The 18,488-nt window shown below is 33.1% G+C and overlaps 3 protein-coding genes and 1 long non-coding RNA gene across 4 annotated transcripts; all 4 read right to left on the reverse strand.

Annotated features, from left to right (window-relative positions):
- Window positions 1-867: 867 nt before the first annotated feature.
- On the reverse strand, window positions 868-2,371 carry LOC132605467 (putative F-box protein At1g19160). The gene has a single exon (XM_060318610.1). It carries the CDS (start codon window positions 2,102-2,104, stop codon window positions 989-991), a length of 1,116 nt encoding a protein of 371 aa, XP_060174593.1. The 5' UTR covers window positions 2,105-2,371; the 3' UTR covers window positions 868-988.
- A 5,598-nt stretch (window positions 2,372-7,969) lies between these two features.
- On the reverse strand, window positions 7,970-10,299 carry LOC132608324 (nudix hydrolase 20, chloroplastic-like). The gene is made up of 6 exons (XM_060322360.1): window positions 10,271-10,299; window positions 9,555-9,716; window positions 9,382-9,475; window positions 8,628-8,753; window positions 8,249-8,328; window positions 7,970-8,129 (listed from the first exon to the last, which is right to left on the reverse strand). The coding sequence occupies exons 1-6, from the start codon at window positions 10,297-10,299 to the stop codon at window positions 7,970-7,972; spliced, it is 651 nt and encodes a 216-aa protein (XP_060178343.1).
- Window positions 10,300-10,312: 13 nt separating this feature from the next.
- Window positions 10,313-13,443, reverse strand: LOC132605468 (uncharacterized). Its single transcript, XR_009569193.1, has 3 exons — window positions 13,238-13,443; window positions 12,243-12,293; window positions 10,313-10,753 (listed from the first exon to the last, which is right to left on the reverse strand). It is a non-coding gene; the product is annotated as an uncharacterized LOC132605468 (long non-coding RNA).
- A 1,620-nt stretch (window positions 13,444-15,063) lies between these two features.
- On the reverse strand, window positions 15,064-15,906 carry LOC132608325 (F-box protein At5g62510-like). The gene has a single exon (XM_060322361.1). It carries the CDS (start codon window positions 15,904-15,906, stop codon window positions 15,064-15,066), a length of 843 nt encoding a protein of 280 aa, XP_060178344.1.
- Between the last annotated feature and the right edge of the window lie 2,582 nt (window positions 15,907-18,488).

The raw sequence follows: 18,488 nt of genomic DNA on the forward strand, positions 1-18,488 counted from the left end.
TATTGGAACTAGAATTACCGCAGCTGTTGACACTACACTTGCCTCCAGTGAATCCTCGATAAGAGATTTAGATTGTACTCATTTCAATAATTTTGACCGCTTTTACAATATTCATGAATGCAATCTCCATATTTTTTCCATGACAGAAATTCTAGGTGCAGTTTGTAACTAAACCATGAAATATTCTAACAAGCCTAGACATTTCAAAAGTTAAATTACACTAACAAAGTTTGAAATCAAGCTTGTTGTTGTTAGATTTTCATACAAATAAAAATTTATCTCTGTCATATAAGTAAAGATATATCTATGTCTAATCAACTTAATATGATAAGGTTTGAAGCTTGTGATTAACAAAAATAAACTCAACATGGAGATCACATAGCTTTCTAGTCATAGCTGGTTCATTTTGATCCAGTAAATCATTAAGGTCACCAACCTCTTCCTCAAACTATCCATGTAAAACGACTTTTTCTTTTTTTATATAAAACCGAAACAAAAACATACTCTATCTGATTTGGTTTGATTTGTATATTTATCAATCCAACATAATTAATTTGGTTTCAATTTGGATAAAAATCTAACCATCATGCATCAGTTGGTTTACCTAATTTTTCTCTGCATTCCAATCTAGCTCAGATCAAATATGTGAGGGTTGAAACGTGTTTGACAAAGCAAATAAAATATCTGACTGCCTGTATTTGATATGGAGATAAAAATGAATTGAAAGACGGGTAATATGACTACACATAATCGTTACAAGATTGAAAAGCAATACATAACAAGCACATCACCACATCAGACTGTAACCCTAAATACTTAGCATAATAAAAAAGAGTGCATTACTCTTTGCTAGTACAATTATTCTCTTATTATGACATCAAGTGAAAAGTATTCAATTTTATTTAGGTATTATAAAGCAACAAACTCTATATATTATAATAAAAAGAAAAACAAGGAAGAAAAAAACAAATGCGTCGCATTCAACACCTCAAACTTGATTGCAAAATGTTTTTAATGGGAAGAGGCTTTCTACGCATCTATAAATGCCTTCAATAGAATATTTTTCAAGCAATCCCTTTACTTGACGTTTTCTCCAAGTTTTTCTTGTAATATCATAAGATAAGTAAGAGAACTTCTTGCAACTCACTTTATCAACGAATATAATTTCACCATCGTATGTCGGAGGACAAAAATGCATACTATGGAATTTCATCTCCTTATAAACCAAGGGAAAGCCAATAATGATATGCCTCTCCCATTCTTCATGTTGATCCTTTTCTAAAATCCACAAATTAAATTCTCCATTCTTCTTATTTTCAAGGATGGCTAATTTTCCTTTCACTTCCATTAAGTTATACTGAAGTTTGGTGTGGTGTAAAGCTTCCCACAATGTAATAGCTCTGGAACTTTCGGTTTTCAAATCGAATGCAACTATATTTTTCTTGCGATGAAAACCATTCAATAGACAAATAACTCCATTGATGCAAACTCCCCCCGTAAAACAATAAAATTGGGGAATGTTTTCGATCTCCTTCCACGAAATGTTTGTGCCACCCAAAGTGAAAACCCAATTTCTTGTGTATATATCTGAATACCCGTTCGTGAAGGATTCAATGCACGTGAATAGAACTTTATAAACCTTTTCTTCTGGTTCAAAGCCAAATGAATAGTGACACATAACATGATTCACATCTATGCTGGGAAGAAATCTTACTTTTCTTGTACTGGGATTGCAAATTAAAATAGGTTGTTGTCCTGTCCTCCAGCAACAAAACAAACCATTAACACATTCCAAGTTGGTAGCAGTCGAACCGAAAGAGGTGCAGAGTTCATCAAAATCATCAATATGAAGAAAGGAGGCTTTTCCAACTCCGTCTTGTTCTATAATGTACAAAGCGTTTTTTTCGCGCGCAAGCAGTTTGGTTCCGCCAGGGCGAGTCACAGAGCGACATTGATGAATATTCACGAAATCCAATTCGGATACAAGGGAGTTACAAATTTTTGAAACGCACCTGAAACGCGTTAAAGACTTGACGGGAAGCCATGAAAATACTTCAAAGATTATCTCTCGAGGAATTGCTGGTACTTTCCTCAAAAACTTCATGTATCTGCCGCAAAATTATGATATTCTTGGAATCTCGCCTGTATAAAAAAAGGGGAAAAGAAGGCCCTTTACTAATGTTAGCAAGCTTTTTTTCCCAAGTTTAAATAGGGCAAAAATTTTACCTTTCAACTTTTCCTTTTCCTACTAAACTCGTACACTTTCCAGCGAAGCTTTATGAGTTTGAATTGGTTTCGTTTTAGAATTTAAATACCTTTGACAAAAAATGAAAAGATATTGTTTGCTTCAATTTTTTGTCAAAATTCAACCAAACCGATTACACATATTTATTCATTAACTAGTCTTTATGTTCGTGCTGTGCACGAAGCTATTTTGCGACAAATACTATGAAATGTGTACTTACCTTATATATATTCTAAAATTGGTAATTATCAAGCATTCCAAATTTATCCAATACGGAATAATTTCATTACAACTATAATATAATTTTGAAGGGCACAAAAATAGATCAATATTATCGAATCAACATGTCACACATTTTTTACATGTGCAATGCCTTTAAACGTGAAATGAAAAATGGTAAAAAAAAAAATGCCTTTAACATATAAAAAAATAGAATAAGATATTAGACATTGTTTAGCCTGATATAAAAAAATACTAATTCGAAACCATGACATTAATTCGAAACCAGACTTCTAGACTAAATAGGTTTTTATGCCCCCAACGTGCAACAAATGGGGACCTCTTTGAGTAACCAACCAGGATTAGAAGTCACAATTCAATTTACAAGAGACTTGGACTCAATAACGATTGAAATACTTTTACATTTTTGGAAATTCATATAAAAGAGATAATTTAAATTTGAAGGGCATAAAAGTCGTTTAATATTTGAAGGATATTTTGGTCAACCAATATTGATATTCATGTTTTTATAATAACTAGTCTCTATGAGCATACCTTGCATGTTATTCCCAGTCAATTATAACAAATGTTAGATAATGTTATTTGAAATTATATATTATTTATTTTGTGAGTGCAGAAATAATATTCGATCGTATCCACATAATACTTCCAATTAAGATATTGTCTTCTGATATATATCCTTTATATTTTTATCTATGTGGAAAAATATATTTTTTTTTAAAAAAAGGACAGCCGGTGCACAAACATTCCGCACTCTAGCAGGGTCCGGAGAAAATGTTAGGACTAAAATAATCCAACATTAGGAATTGAGCTAGCTTATGGCCATATATTGTATTTATTTTCATTATATTGAAAATCATTACTAAGAAAAATAATTTTTTAAATTAACTCCACTAACACATTTCTATATCATTCATTTTATTTGTTGTAATTCTAAAGATTGTATGAGACCACCATACCCAGTAAGAAGATAGGATGGGAAAGTAATACTAATAAATGAAGAATAATGCCAAGAAATTTCACTGTTTTCTTGATTTTAGTTATATATTTAAGTTTTTATTGAAACAAAACTCGAAGAAATAGTTGTTTTGGTTGAAATCAGTGACATGATAATGAGTAAGATAGGAGTCCTTGTCTCTTAATAACTCAATTTAAAAAAAAAAAAAAAAAAACAAGGGAGTACGTTGGTATAGGATTCTTGGGATTTCAATTGAATTTGAAGTCCTAGTATATTACAACAAAGATTAATATTACAATATTATCCTATATGAAATTATCTTTTATATATCAACTTAAAAGGGTATAAAGACCGTTCAATATGTGAAGGATATTTTAATCAACTAATATTTATATTCATGCTTTTAAAATAATATAGATAGATGTAGATTTATAATTTATTTAGGACAATTATCTCTTATACTTTATATCCTTTTAGCCATAAAAAAGTTGTACTATAAAGTTTTCTGGTCTTCGAAGAAGCTACTTAGGATTGTTGTAGTACCATTATGCTAATGTAAAGAATTTACCTAACAAGATCAGATGAATATCATGCAGTAATCGGTATGCATTATAAAACTTTTTATCGTTAGCTGTGATTACCGGTATTTATAAGAAAATATTGAAATCCTGAATACCGTACTGAAAAGTATGTGACAAATATAAAGTATTCACAGTAAACCGTGTATAAATAAAAGGGTAAAAATCATTTTCATCTCCCAACTTTGCTTTAAAAATCAAATTCCTCCCTCAACTTTGAACAGTATTCATTCTCCCCCCTTTATTCTAATTAACTTTTTAAAATTTCTATTTTACCCTTACATTATCAACTTGTCTTTTTTCCTTTTATTTCTTTAAAACGATGATATTTTTTTATCTTCTTAATCTATGTAACAAATTTCCTATAAGAAAATAAATATTATTTTCGAGACGGAAAAGGAAAAGTAAGAAATTCTAATTGAGTATCTAACTTAATATCGTTCTATAATGAAATAAATGAGAAGAATAAGATTTTTTAAAATAATTATCAAAACTCTAATATTTGTATTTATACAAGTAAAAATAGTAGGTAATAATAACTTTATAAATATATTTCAATGCAGGTATACAAACTAGTTAATAAAAATAGAGGTATATTTTATAACAAATTCCTATAAGATTATATACTTATATTGTTAATGAATTTTAAATTATTATTTAAAAAATACTTCATTAATGACAACCAAAACTTGTTATATATTGACAATAGAGAATAAGAGAGAAGTAAAACAGAAATATACATATACATATATATGTAATATAACAGGTAATATGTATGTCTGTGTCAATATATTCATATATATGTTTGTGTGTGAGTGTGTGTACATACACAATATATACGTAATGCATATAATATTAAAAAATATCAATCATAAAAAGTAATATTAGATTTTATGATAAATTCATAAAAAGATTAATCTACTTATAATATGAACTTAAATAAAAATTTATAAATACCTAGGTTAAAAAAGTATATTTTATATAATATACACAGTATTACATAGATGGAGGATTGAAAATGTCAAGAGTAAAATAGACATTGCCTAGGATAAAGGGGGGGGGGGGGGGGGGGGAATCACTATTGTTCAAAGTTGAGGAGGAGATTGATTTTTAAAGCAAAGTTGGATATAAATCTTATTCTTATATATATATATATATATATATAAAAGCAGGACATAGGCCCGGTGACGTGACGCAACACAAATGCAGGTTTTCATTTATCTTTTTTCTCATACTTTTGGCCTTTTAATCCATTTTAACTCCTATTAGTTAATTAGTCCAAAAAAAAAAATTGACGTTTTCTTTCGGCATATTTTTTGTGAAGTTTTCATACGCTGCCTTTTTAAAGCAGTAGCGTCAAAATTTTGCCTCTGTCTCTCACTTCATTATTACTAAATAAAGCCACAAGCTATACCTCTTCCTTATCGCCGTTCCTTTCTCCAATTAATATCATTGGTACTGCTTACTTCTATAATGATATGTTTTAATATACGTACAGTTACTTGGTATTTATGGTTTTACACTGACATTTCTTTTTGCATTACAGAGATATTAATATGGAGTTTTTTCCCCTTTATTTATCCTTATTATTAATTTACTTTTTGAATTTTTTTTTTGGTAAGTAAAGGATTTTATTTACCAAAGTGAACATTGGATACAGCTTAATATCTTGAGTTGGACAGAGTCCCAACCTCAAGTCACGCTACAATCTGCATACTGCCTACTTCACCTCTATGCTACCAAAATTATCAAGGATAAAAATACTTTTTGAATTTTAATAGTACTCTGGCTTCTATTTTTGGATATGCTTCTGTGTCTTTTAAAATTTTCTTTGTTGTTCATATATGATGTCTTCTAGGCGATTATATATAGCTTGCGTCCAATTAAGTAACTCGCCCTTAATTGGCCTTTTTTGGTGCTACTTAGGAGTTCAATACTGATTTGGCTCAACTCTTTGATCATGTAAAAGTTTGGGATGCCAAACTCAAAGTTGTACTTTTTGCACAAATCAATGATCAAAGGAGGAATTCAACCAATATATATATATATATATATATATATATATATATATATATATATATATATATATATATATATATATATATATATATGATGTCACTCAATTATTGTTTGCCTCATTTATTTTTTTTTAATTATTATTATAGGAATGATACGGGAAGTTAACCGAGGATAAAAAGGGCATTTTTCAGAAGAATGACAATTTTGCATATGAGATTCGAAACTAAGAATTTAACTGGTGTGGAGAGGAAAGTAAGTGTTCTATTAATATGTTTTCTCCTTTATTTTTAAAGAAATTTTTAAATGTAAAAACATAAATATTTATTATCTTTTACCTCAATGTTTTTGCTTTTTATTCCTTTTATTTGAACCCACTAATTCCCTATAATCAACATTAACTTCCCCATAATTAGCATTGTTGATGATGATACATACCTTCACATAATTTCCCAAAAAATCACCCATTAGTTCAATTTTTCATGCATATTATAATTGTATTATGCATTTTCTTTATTGAAAAAATTATTTAAGCTAAATGTAGGATTAATTTAAAAAATTTAACAAGTCGCGCGGATCGATTTACTAGTAAAATATATAGAAGCATGAAACTTTTAAGTCACCAACTCACCATTCCCATACACACTTCCTCCGTATTTTAGTTCGCACATCTCCAAGATTAGTACATGCCTAAACAGTAACTGCTTATTTACAAAAATATTTTCTTTCAGCAGTATAAGCAATGATATTTTTTATCGTCCCTAACCTTTATATTAGGGAAAAGGGTAAAAAATACTCCTCTAAAAAGGCTAAAAATATCCTCCGTTGCAAATTTGGGTCAAAAATATCCCTTCCGTCATTCAAGTTTTCAAATATACCCATGTCTTAACAAAAATCTCAAAATAACCGATTTTATTTTTGAACCCGCTCTATTTAAACCCGACCCAACTAAAAAACGCATATATCTTACCTGCTCCTGTGCCTAGTGGCTACAGATGTAGGACTCTAGAACAAGTTGGTCGCATATGTGTTTTTTTATGTAGTTGGGTCGGGTTTAAAAATGAAATCACGTTATTTTGGGGGATTTGGGAATTTCTTTTAAGATAAGGGTATATTTGAAAGCTATAATGACGGGGGAGTATTTTTTACCCAAATTTATAACGAAGTATATTTTTAGCCCTTTTTCCCAAAGCAGAGAGACATTTTTGGCCCTTTTCCCTTTATATTAATAAGCAAGTCTAAGAACATAAGTTTAAGGAAGCAAATTATTTAACACTGCTTGGACAAGAAGGCAATTAACCAGGGAAGTGGACCACCAGAACAAGGCTGCAAGTCCACAGAAGGAACAAAAGGGTTTATACTTTTAAAATATTCAAGAATCAACAATGGCTGTATGACTGAATTTGGCACAACATAGGACATTGATATGCCTTTTTTCTCTCTTTTTCTTTCTTCTTTTCAACAAAGCTCATTGTCACCTCACAAAAGTAAATCTGCTCATCGGCAAAACAATGAGAAAGATTACAAGAAGGCTATGTAAAATAAGGTGTTGGTTCAAAATTAAAGACTGGACGCCAATTGTTTCAATGTGTAAATTTCTTCGGAGATTTCAGTCAATAACCACTAGATAGTCATGATATCAAAATTTTGAACCCTAAACCTTGCACTTTGCAAGTAACTATAGACACCACACGTCATAAGGTTTGGTGGTTCAGTCAATTCTGCAAGATAAACCAATTTTGTGCACTTTTACAACAAGAACCTTACTTTAAACTCATAATGTTTAATGTGACAGGATGGAAATAAAAAGAATGACCGGCTGATAAGTTGGATGGGAAATATTAAAGTAAATGGTATGATATTCCTACCCATGCCGGAAAAGGAAATCAATAATGATAACATTGCGGAAAACTAAAAAAGCTATCTAATGCTTCAATTTAGTGCTTGCATGCAACTTGAAAATTTAGTAGGTTTACCCTCATTATGAGGAATGAAGCCGTCAGGAAGCTTAAGATCATAACAAAAGAGGACGTCTCTCTTCATCCTATATCCTTCTATGTCAATGTAGGACACAGCTCCAACTGGCATAGCTCTGATCATGACAAGAAAATTCACAAGCATAATATAAAGAACATACTATAAAACAGCAAGCAGATAGTTGAGTGCCTAAGATTGATGGTTATTATTTCAAAATAGAGAATTGATCCTTACTTATGGGATATAGATCTTGGTATCCCTGCCTCCTCTTTACATTCCTTAATAAGATTTTCTCCACAAGAAATACCATGTGGCTGCAGCCATACGATAATGAACATTATCAACCAAGATATCATCATGTTTACACAACCATATTGACTACTATACTACAGTATGTTCCGCACCGAAGAACTGCTCCACAAAAAACAGCTGATGAGGTATTGATAGGTTTCTTTGATAAGTAATGAACAAAATACTGTTTATGAAGTGGCAAAAGAATTATCAACTGAAGCATGTTTACATCCAACTAAATCCAGGATATCAGTAAGGCTACAGGTACATATATAACGATAATCAGTTAAACCATTAACCTTGAAGGTTGTCTGTCACATACCAATCCCCCAGCAACTAAATTATCCAGCATTCCAGGATAGGTGGATTTTTGTTCACTTCTCTTCCCTATCGATAGAAATTTCTGCTCATCTTTCTCAAGATAGCCATTCATTTGAACTCCATAAGCCTGCAGAGTCATCAAAATTGAAATACAAGGCATTAGTGAGAAATTCAAAAGAAGTATCACATTCCCAACCTGCTGCTAGCGGATGGACTCTAGAAAGAAATGTTTGAATGGCTTCTGGAAAGAAATGTTAGGGCTTATAATAGGTGGGTCTCAATTGTCTCTAACTTTCATAAACATAGATCAAATGGTAGGGAAAATGTGCATGTAATAACTGTAAAAACCATCCAAGACACCAACTCAGGAAGTTCAAAGGCTTTCAAGAATTGGAAAATTCAAAGTGATGTATAGTTGATTAATGACCTTATCTTGACGATCCAGACAAAATAAAAAAGAAAACTGCCAGAAACCTCCCTCAATTACTACCATGATTATCTGATAGAGAGATAGCCAAAAGACACATGGTAAGAATTGTTAACGGGTTCGGGACCTCATTAGAAAAGAAAAAGGGCTGCCACTAAGTAGTTGGTATATGAGTATCCATCATATATAAGCTGAAAAAACAAGCCTATAATGACATTCATAGAAATGGTCACATCAAAACAAAGACTAAAATCTATTTAGAATGATTTAACGATATTCAAAGCCACATTATTAAGAGATGGTGATGTAATTAGTTTAAGTGGAAAACTGAATAGCACAACTTTATCCCAAAGTATGGTGCAGCAGCTCGTTCCAGTGAGAAAAATATTGGTTCCCCGAAAGCTGAAGCAACCGGATATATCAGTGGCAAAGATGCAATCATGGAGGAAGCAATCTTTACTCTTAACACTACTTATAGCTAGGCAAAAGGTATCAAGTACCTCATTTCTTATGCCGGGGATCAGTTCGCCCAAAGACTTAGTTCGATCATTGGATGTCCTCAGGTTTGGATGCAAAGTGCAATGACATCCAAAATTGCTATCATAGGTATTATCTTGTGGGAAAATGAATACATTGTGATATGGCTTCAGAAAATCTGCAAACCTAAATAACAAATATGTTTACCTTCTCATCAAACAACGACAACAAAATTTTAATCACTAAGACTAGCTACCTAATTTTAATCCCGATACAAAGATAAACCAAATTCGACCTTGAATTTAGATAAACTGTATTGTGATGTTAGTTGATAATGTTTGTTTTGATTGTTACTTGAATTTAATTGTATCATATCATAAATCCATCATTATGTAATGACAAAAAGTCCTATTTTGTCTAACGACCAATTTGGTGTAATCGTGTCGTTACTTTATTTCTTTATCTCATTTTGTCTTTACTTATTATCTAATAATCCTATTTTACCCTTCACCCTACCTTTTTATAGTAGTTATACCCCGTACCGTGCTTTTCTTGTAGGTTTATACTTCGAATTGCTGATGTGTAACATTATGTAGCCACGAAAAAGGATACAATCTATCCAACTGTTGTATTCATCAAAATAATAGAAAACAATATAATACGATAAAATACAACACAATATAATATAATACATAATCATACATTATGGAACAATATGTAGCAACCACCCAAACCCTAACAGAGTGTTAGATAAACTTGAACTTGACATAGTGAATACTGGAGATAATCCTCATTGTCCCAAGTGTGAAGCTAAATGTCACGACCCAACTAGGGGCCGCGACGGGTACCCGATACTTGTACCGAGCACCCCTTATCTCGTATCGTACTTTTACTACTAGGTGGGCCGTATAGACTATACCGTATCTTTTTTTTTATGTTGCTTAACGCTAACATTAATGGCATAATTGTAGACATGGACTTATAAACTTTGCTAGCACATTATACAACGACGAGGACCACAAAAGTACAAAACATCTGACTGTACATATCTGTCTACGAGCCTCTAAACAAAGTACATCTACATATACAAGAAGGACCGGTTCTACCGTGCCCGAATATGTACACAAAAGTAGTACCAAGAAACTGAGGCTCCGGAACAACTGGAGCGCTGCCACAGTACTGCTGATGGAGCTTCTAAGAGTCAAATTTGTCTACCTGTTGACCTGCGCGGCATGAAACGCAGCGTCCACAAGAAGGGACGTCAGTACGAATAGTGTACCGAGTATGTAAGGCATGGAAGACAATGCAAGCAATAACATAGAGTGCGATTAATAATATCATGGAGTCACAGGACATATAACGAGGCAAGAAAGTAACCTGTACATAGGAAGGCCCATTTTTGGGCGGCTATCATGCATGGCTTGTCTTTCCCTTTTAAAAACGTTTCCCCTCCATGAACGTAGAAAATAGAACTTATATTATGTCGTATCTTGTCGTATCGTGTCCTATCGTGCCCTATCGTATCCTATCGTGGCATATCGGGTCGTATCCTATCGTGGCATATCAGGTCGTATCCTATCGTGTTTTATCATGGCATATTATATCGTGTAATGTCATGTCTTACTACAGCATGTCGTGTCGTGTTATATCATGTCAATGTCATAGTATAGTGTGTCATAGTGTATCATGCCATAGCGTAACTTGTCATATCATAGCATAACTTATCATATCATAGCATAGCTTGTCGTAGCGTATCATATCATGGCATAGCGTATCATAGCGTATCATATCATAGCTTAGCTTTCCGTTGAAAATCTTTTCTTGTTCATATATATATAAAAATAGAACATGTCATATTGCCGAGGCGTCGGCAGCCGATCCATTTAGCCATAAATACACATCCCGCGTCCGGGCATCCCGCGTCCGGGACGATATCATGTCATGTAATGCCAACTGATCAGGTGGATATGCGTGTATAACGCTCTGCCCTTATTCCCATCTTCCCCGTATACATATGCATACATCATGTACATATATCAGCGTCTATAGCGCTCTGAATCTTTTATCATATACATATACTGGTATCATGTACGTATATCAACGACTATAGCGCTCTGGATCTTTTATCATATACATATACGTGTATCATATACATATATAAGCGTCTATAGCGCTCTGGATCTTTCATCGTATACATATACGTATATCATGTACATATTTTATAAACATATATATATCTTATATACATATACATGTCTTATATACTTTTACATATCTTATATACATATACATATTTTATATACATATACATATTTCCATTAGAATGGTACAGTACTTATCGTTTGATAATCGGAACGAGGATCAAAAGTTTCCTTTGGATTCTACTCCCAAAATAAGTCAAACGGAGCAATAGGGAAAATCCGGGAACAATGGGCCCACCTCGGATCAAATGAGGCGGCGTACCAAATTTACGTACATTATATTTCATGACGTCACTTGTGAGGGTTTTAAGGTAGTCGGGTCATATTTATGCCAGTTCTAGATGTTTAGGAAGTTTCTCCAATATTTTACACAATTTCTAATTCAATTCTACTGAATGAAAAAGGGGAAACTTTAAGTGCGGATTCCGGGAAATAGAGTTGTCCCCGAGGCTCGTACCCAACTTATTACGTTTAAGACATGCCATAGAAGGAAAGGTGAAGCCTTACATACCTTTTCCGCTTCATACACGTCTCCAAAATCAAGTTTCAAGTTCGCCAAAATCTACAATTTGGTCACAATTACCAAATGTTAATTGTAAGGCTTTAAGATTTCAATCTTAACCAATACTTGTCTACAAAAATTTGGGCAGCATCTCCCCTATAAATACACCATCCCCAAAATTCAACTTAGCCAATTTTTAATCAACAACAATCCGGGAATTCAACCCGGCCAAACTATCAACACAATGACAACAACCATGACTACAAAACACAATATAACACAACTAGTCTTCTTTCCAACATAATGCAATAGCTTTCATTCCAACTTCACATTTCCAAACCAATCTCAATGTTTTTACATTCATTACTAATCAAGATCATTACAATATAATTCGGAAGCATTTCATATCATTTCTACCAGATATTCACAAGATATACAAAATATACAAACTTTCCACCAAAACCATAATCCATCCAAAACTTCTAATCTTCAATCTACATATTCCTAACATATTTTCATCTTCCAATTTCATCAACCATAATCATAATTTGCACCTTAATAATTTCATTTTCATAATTACATAAATCTACCATAATATCACAAAACTTCTCATAACCACTTAACAACCAATCTTTCATGCCAATATGGACTATTATCCTTCCAAATTCACCAACTAACATAATAATTCACATTTAAAACTCCACTTCTATAATTACATAAAAACTTCATTAAAATCACATAATTTCCTATAACTATTTCCAATAATTTTCCATGCCAACTTGAACCATTTTCTTCCATTTCCAATATAAATTTCACCATAACCACAACTAGAATACAACATAAAATTCAACTCATACTATTTATACAACAATATACATATATGTCCACTTACATATATGCACACCCACTTTGTAAACTTCCATATTTCCATAAATTCTACTCATTTCTACATACTACAACATAAACCAACCTTCATAACATAATAAAAAGGGATTAATTCTTACCTTTTTCTACAATCTTTTTCACTTGACCAAGTTGTCAACTTGAAGAAACAAGTGCTCTTTCTTCCAAAATAATTACACCAAGTTGTAAAGGACCCTTGAATTAGTAGAAATACCACAAGAAAATAATTTTTGGAGAAAGATTTCAAAGGGTCAATTTTTCAAGAGCTTGGCCGTATGGCCCTTTTAATTTGCTCTTCTTTGCTTTGTTTTTCATCTTCTAAATTTCTCTTGAAAGTTCCATGACTAAGACTCCCTTTATATTTAATTTGTCACATGGAAAATAATTAAAACCCATGGACTTGGGTCCTCTTTTATGGGCCATGGCCGGATGGCCCCTATTGGGCCTGATTTTTCTCTTCATTTTTTTTTTTGGGCCAACTCGGTTGGTCCCGAGTTGGGCCTAGCCCACTGACCTTTCGACCTTAAAACGTCCATATCTCCTTGCACCGACGTCACCTGAGAACCCACGACCTATGGTTGGAAAGCTAATTCAACTATCTACAACTTCTATTTCTTGGTATTTTTCCAAATTCCAAACTTATAATACCGTTTTTGCCCCTAGAAGTCAGATCACCCGAAAACGTTTTCTTAAAAATATTCGTTTGGAGGACTTCCACTTTGATTTGGCCCAAGGGTCCTTCTTGAGTTGTGTTTAACTTCACATATGTGATTCATATGACTTTTCAGATGTCCAAAAAAAAATCTCGATGTGTGGGCCCCACCTCAGCTTACAAATAATCCGACGTAAAAAAAATACGGGATATAACACTAAAGGTGCAGTCCTTTGTGCTACCTGCTCCAGTTCAGGCCTATATGTTGATTCTATAATGGAAAGCCAGGGAATAATTGTCAAAATTAGATGCTTAGGTAATTTCTTTCTTCTCTCTTTCCCTTCCATTTGGACCTTCATTCTTTGTCAATGTGTGCTGACAAAGATCTGGAAACGGCAAGATATTTTACTTTGACTTGGACCTTGCAGGTTGTGGAGGTTCTGGTAACATAATGTGCTTAGTGTGTGGAGGACGAGGTCATCTTTGACTTTGTTGATCCTACCGGTTTGATCTTGTGCCTGTTTGTCATGATATAGGCTTTGGCTTTGTCAGGTAGCGTGAAAAGGCAGAGTTAGTTGCACACATTTAAGAACAGCTGATTCAAAGTTGGCTTTGTGTGTTTTTTCTGTCCTTCGAAAAATAATGTGATCATTTAAATACAACTAGATTTCCTTTTTAGCATATCAGTTTTAGTTCTTGATTCTTATCAAGTTGACCACTGAGGCATGTAGGAAATGTGAATGGAGTTTTCAAGGGAATAATTTGCCCCGAATGAAACATATATATATCCATGCAGTTTCTTTATTAGTTTAGGAATGATATTATGTCTCAGGCTTTACAGCTATATATCTTACTTTTCGTGTGGTTTCTGTGACATTTACCAATTCGATATTACTGGATTGACAATTCTGAGCATTTTGTTGGGTAGAGGTACTTTGCCATTATAGTTAATTTACAGAACAATGAAAAACTTTCAGGTTCAGTGTTTTCCAGATCAGATGAATATTATGAATGTCCTGTCTGCATAGTGAGTATGTTATCGGCGATCGCTATATTCCATATCTCTGTAGCTGCTGAATGTAAACTACGATAATGGTATCGAAAGGCTTTTTGGACTTTCTAGTTCTACATAAGCAACACTGTTTTCTATAAAATGGAATTAGAATCGAAGATGTTTGCTTCAGAAGGAGAACTAGAACTTTCAAACCTGAAAATGCACTTCTCTATATACTAAAAAAAACAAGAAAAGAATAATAAAAAAGAGCACCACACCTATTAGCTTGCATTCACTAAACATTTTTCCAATGGGTAGAGGCTTTCTACACATCTATAAATGCCTTTAATCGAATATTCTCTTTGAGATCCTTGGAATTCGCATTTTCTCCAATTTTTTCTTGTGATATCATAAGAGAAGTAAGTGAAGTTATCGTCAATGAATATAATCTCCCCATCATATGTTTGGGAACAAAAATTCGTACTACGAAACCCTGTTGAGCTAGTAATGCTATCCCTCTCCCATATTTGAAGTTGACCGTTTCCTAAAATCCACAAATTAAATTTTCCATCCGTCACATTTTGAAGGATGGCTAATTTTCCTTTCACTTCTATTAGGTGACAAGAATCCACTGCATGATGTAAAGCACAAGGAAATGTAATAGTTCTGAAACTTTCTGCTTTCACATCGAAAGCAACTATTCTTTTTTCCCAACAAAAACCATCAAACATATAGATAACTCCATTAATGCAAACTCCCTCCTTCAATCGATCAAACCGGGGAATGCTTTCGATCTCCCTCCATGATTTGTCTATGCCTAAAGTGAAAACCCAGTTTCTTGCATACGACTTTGAAATTTCTAATCTCGTAAAAAGAACTTTATAAATCTTTTCTTCTGGTTCATAACCTAATGAACAGTAACAATAGCGATTCACACCTATTATAGGAAGAAATCTTATTTCTCTTGTACTGGGATTGATAATTATAGCAGGTTGGTGCCACGTCGAGAAGCAAAATAGACCATTAACACACTCGAAAAGGTTTCTCGAACCAATATAGCCGTCGAGTACATCAAGATACTCCATATGAAGAAGGGAGGCTTCACCATCTTCGTTTTGTTCCATACTGTAAAACCCTTCTCTTTCGCACACAAGCAATTTGATTCCCCCAGTACGAGTCATAGAGCGGGATTGATGAATAGACACGAAATCTGTCTCGGACACAAGAGAGTTGTACACTTTTGAAATGCACCTAAAACGCATTAAAGACTTGACGGGAAGCAATGAAAATATTTCAAAGATTATTTCTTGGGGAATTGATGTTACTTTTCTGGATGACTTCATATTCATATAAAGCTTTACTAATGTTTGGCAAACCCTTTTTCCAGTTTAAATAGAGCAATTTGTTTGCCTTTTGACTTTTCCTTTTCCTACTAAAACTCGTACAATAATTTGTTTGGTTCAATTTTTTTCTTAAAAATCCAACCAACCGATTATACATATTTATATATTAGTAGTTTATAATTTTTGTTTTATTTTAATAGAGATCATTTATACGTTATGTACGTTTTGCCACAAAAAAATTGTATAACCATATTAATGTTCGCTTGGTTGGAAAAAAATTGTATAAACATATTAATGTTCTCTTGGTTGAGTTTTCAGCTCTTCTAAGAAGATACTTACAGGTGATTTTATATTTTAGTCATTAAGTTAAGTAATATTTTATGCACCCTTAGAATTTTAATGAAAGAAAAATGACACTATAAAATTAAACCTCTTCTATTTCATTCATGAACTAGAAAAAAATTAGGCAAACGGTGCAAATATATCCCTCAACTTTATGATTTAGAGTAGATACACACTTTGTTAAAAAAAATGGTGCATATATATCCCTCCCGTTACACAAATTTTGCAAATATATATCCTTTTCGCTGACGGAATTATTTTAATTAATATAAAAGCCGGTAAGGGTATATTTGCACCTTTTCGCAAAGTTCAAGTATATATTTGCACCTTCTCACACATGATTTATTTTTTGGGAAAAGGGTCAAAAATATCTCTCTACTTTGTTTTAATGGCTTAAAATATCTTCTATTACAATTTTGGGTCATTTTTGCCCCTGCAGTTATGAAAGTTAACAAATATACCCTTCATTTGACGGAAATCCCCAAATTGATTCAAATAACCTTATTTCATACAAAATAACCCGCTCTCATATTTTACCCGCCTCCTAAAATAACCCAAGTCTTCTTCATCTCTCATATTTTCTCCTCCAGCAACTTGTCTCTCAAGCCCACGACTACGACGAACTCTGTGTCCAACCAATCCCTTTTGTCATTCCCTTTTCCACCACCAACGGCTGCCACCACATCTCCGTTACCCGTGTCACTACTACAAATTAAAGCAAAACAAAAACACCATTGATTTCCCATCACTATCTGACTAAGGTCAATGGTGTTTTTATTTTGCTTTGTAGCGGATATAACGGGTAGTGGAGATGTGGTGGGAAAGAGAATGAGAGGGGTGGTTGGTTGGAGTTGGAGTTCACTGGAGCGGTGGACTCGAGAGTCAAGTTGCTGGAGGCGAACATATGAGAGAGGGGGAAGACTTGGGTTATTTTAGGAGGCGGGTCGGGGTGGATAAAATATGGGAGTGAGTTATGTTTTATGAAATCAGATTATTTGAATCAATTTGGTGATTTCTGTCAAATGAAGGGTGTATTTGTTAACTTTCATAGCGGCAGGGGCATAATGATCCAAAATTGTAACAGAGGATATTTTTAGCCATTAAAACAAAGTAGAAGGATATTTTTGGTCCATTTCCCTTCTTTTTTTTTTTTTTTGCCTTCGTTAATTCAACGATTACTTCTTTTTGTGCTCGTCTGGAATAGAACAGGTTGTTACTGTGACGAATAATGGTGGAAGCTATATTAACAGCAACACCATCCACATTAAGTGGACTCCAAAGATTATCTCTTGAGGAATTAATGGTACTTTCCTCAAAAACTTCATATATCTGCCGCAAAATTATGATATTCTTGGAATTTCTCGACTATATAAAAAAGGGGAAAAGAAGACCCTTTAGTAATGTTTGGCAAGCTTTTTTCCCAAGTTTAAGAGCCCGTTTGGATTGACTTATAAGTTGCTTATAAGCTGTTTTCAGCCTTTTTGAGTGTTTGGCTAGTCAGCTTAAAGTCATTTTGTGCTTAAAATAAGCTCAAAAAAATAATTGGTCCCATTTGACTTAGCTTATCTAAAGCAGCTTATAAGCTGAAAACAGCTTATAAGCCAAAAAAAATAAGTTAGACTACCCAAACTTATTTTTTTTTAGCTTATAACAGCTTATAGGCATAAGCCCATCGAAACAGGCTCTAAATAGGGCAAAAATTTTACCTTTCAACTTTTCCTTTTCCTAATAAACTCGGACACTTTCCAGCGAAGCTTTTTGAGTTTGAATTGGTTTCGTTTTAGAATTTAAATACCTTTGACAAAAAATGAAAAGGTATCGTTTGCTTCAAATGTTTTTCAAAATTCAAACAAACCGATTACACATATTTATTTATTTATTAATTTATAAATTTTTTAGGACAATAATTCTTTTAATTTTAATGAGATCTCTTATACTTTATATACTTTTAGCTAGGCCTGTTCACGGTTTTGGTTAAAACCAAAATCAAATCGAAAATTTTACCAAATCGAATTAAAAAA

The sequence above is a fragment of the Lycium barbarum genome, chromosome 8 (genome assembly GCF_019175385.1).
Source record: "Lycium barbarum isolate Lr01 chromosome 8, ASM1917538v2, whole genome shotgun sequence".
NCBI lineage: Eukaryota > Viridiplantae > Streptophyta > Magnoliopsida > Solanales > Solanaceae > Lycium > Lycium barbarum.

Coding starts and splice junctions, on each gene's coding strand:
- LOC132608325 (XM_060322361.1), bottom strand. CDS start 15,906: ATGGAACAAAACGAAGATGGTGAAGCCTCCCTTCTTCATATGGAGTAT.
- LOC132605467 (XM_060318610.1), bottom strand. CDS start 2,104: ATGAAGTTTTTGAGGAAAGTACCAGCAATTCCTCGAGAGATAATCTTT.
- LOC132608324 (XM_060322360.1), bottom strand. CDS start 10,299: ATGTCAAGTTCAAGTTTATCTAACACTCT. Junction 8,754..9,381: donor GGATAAAGTTGTGCTATTCA/GTTTTCCACTTA, acceptor ATGACTCTGCAG/GCTTATGGAGTTCAAATGAA. Junction 8,130..8,248: donor CCAAGATCTATATCCCATAA/GTAAGGATCAAT, acceptor TGTCATGATCAG/AGCTATGCCAGTTGGAGCTG.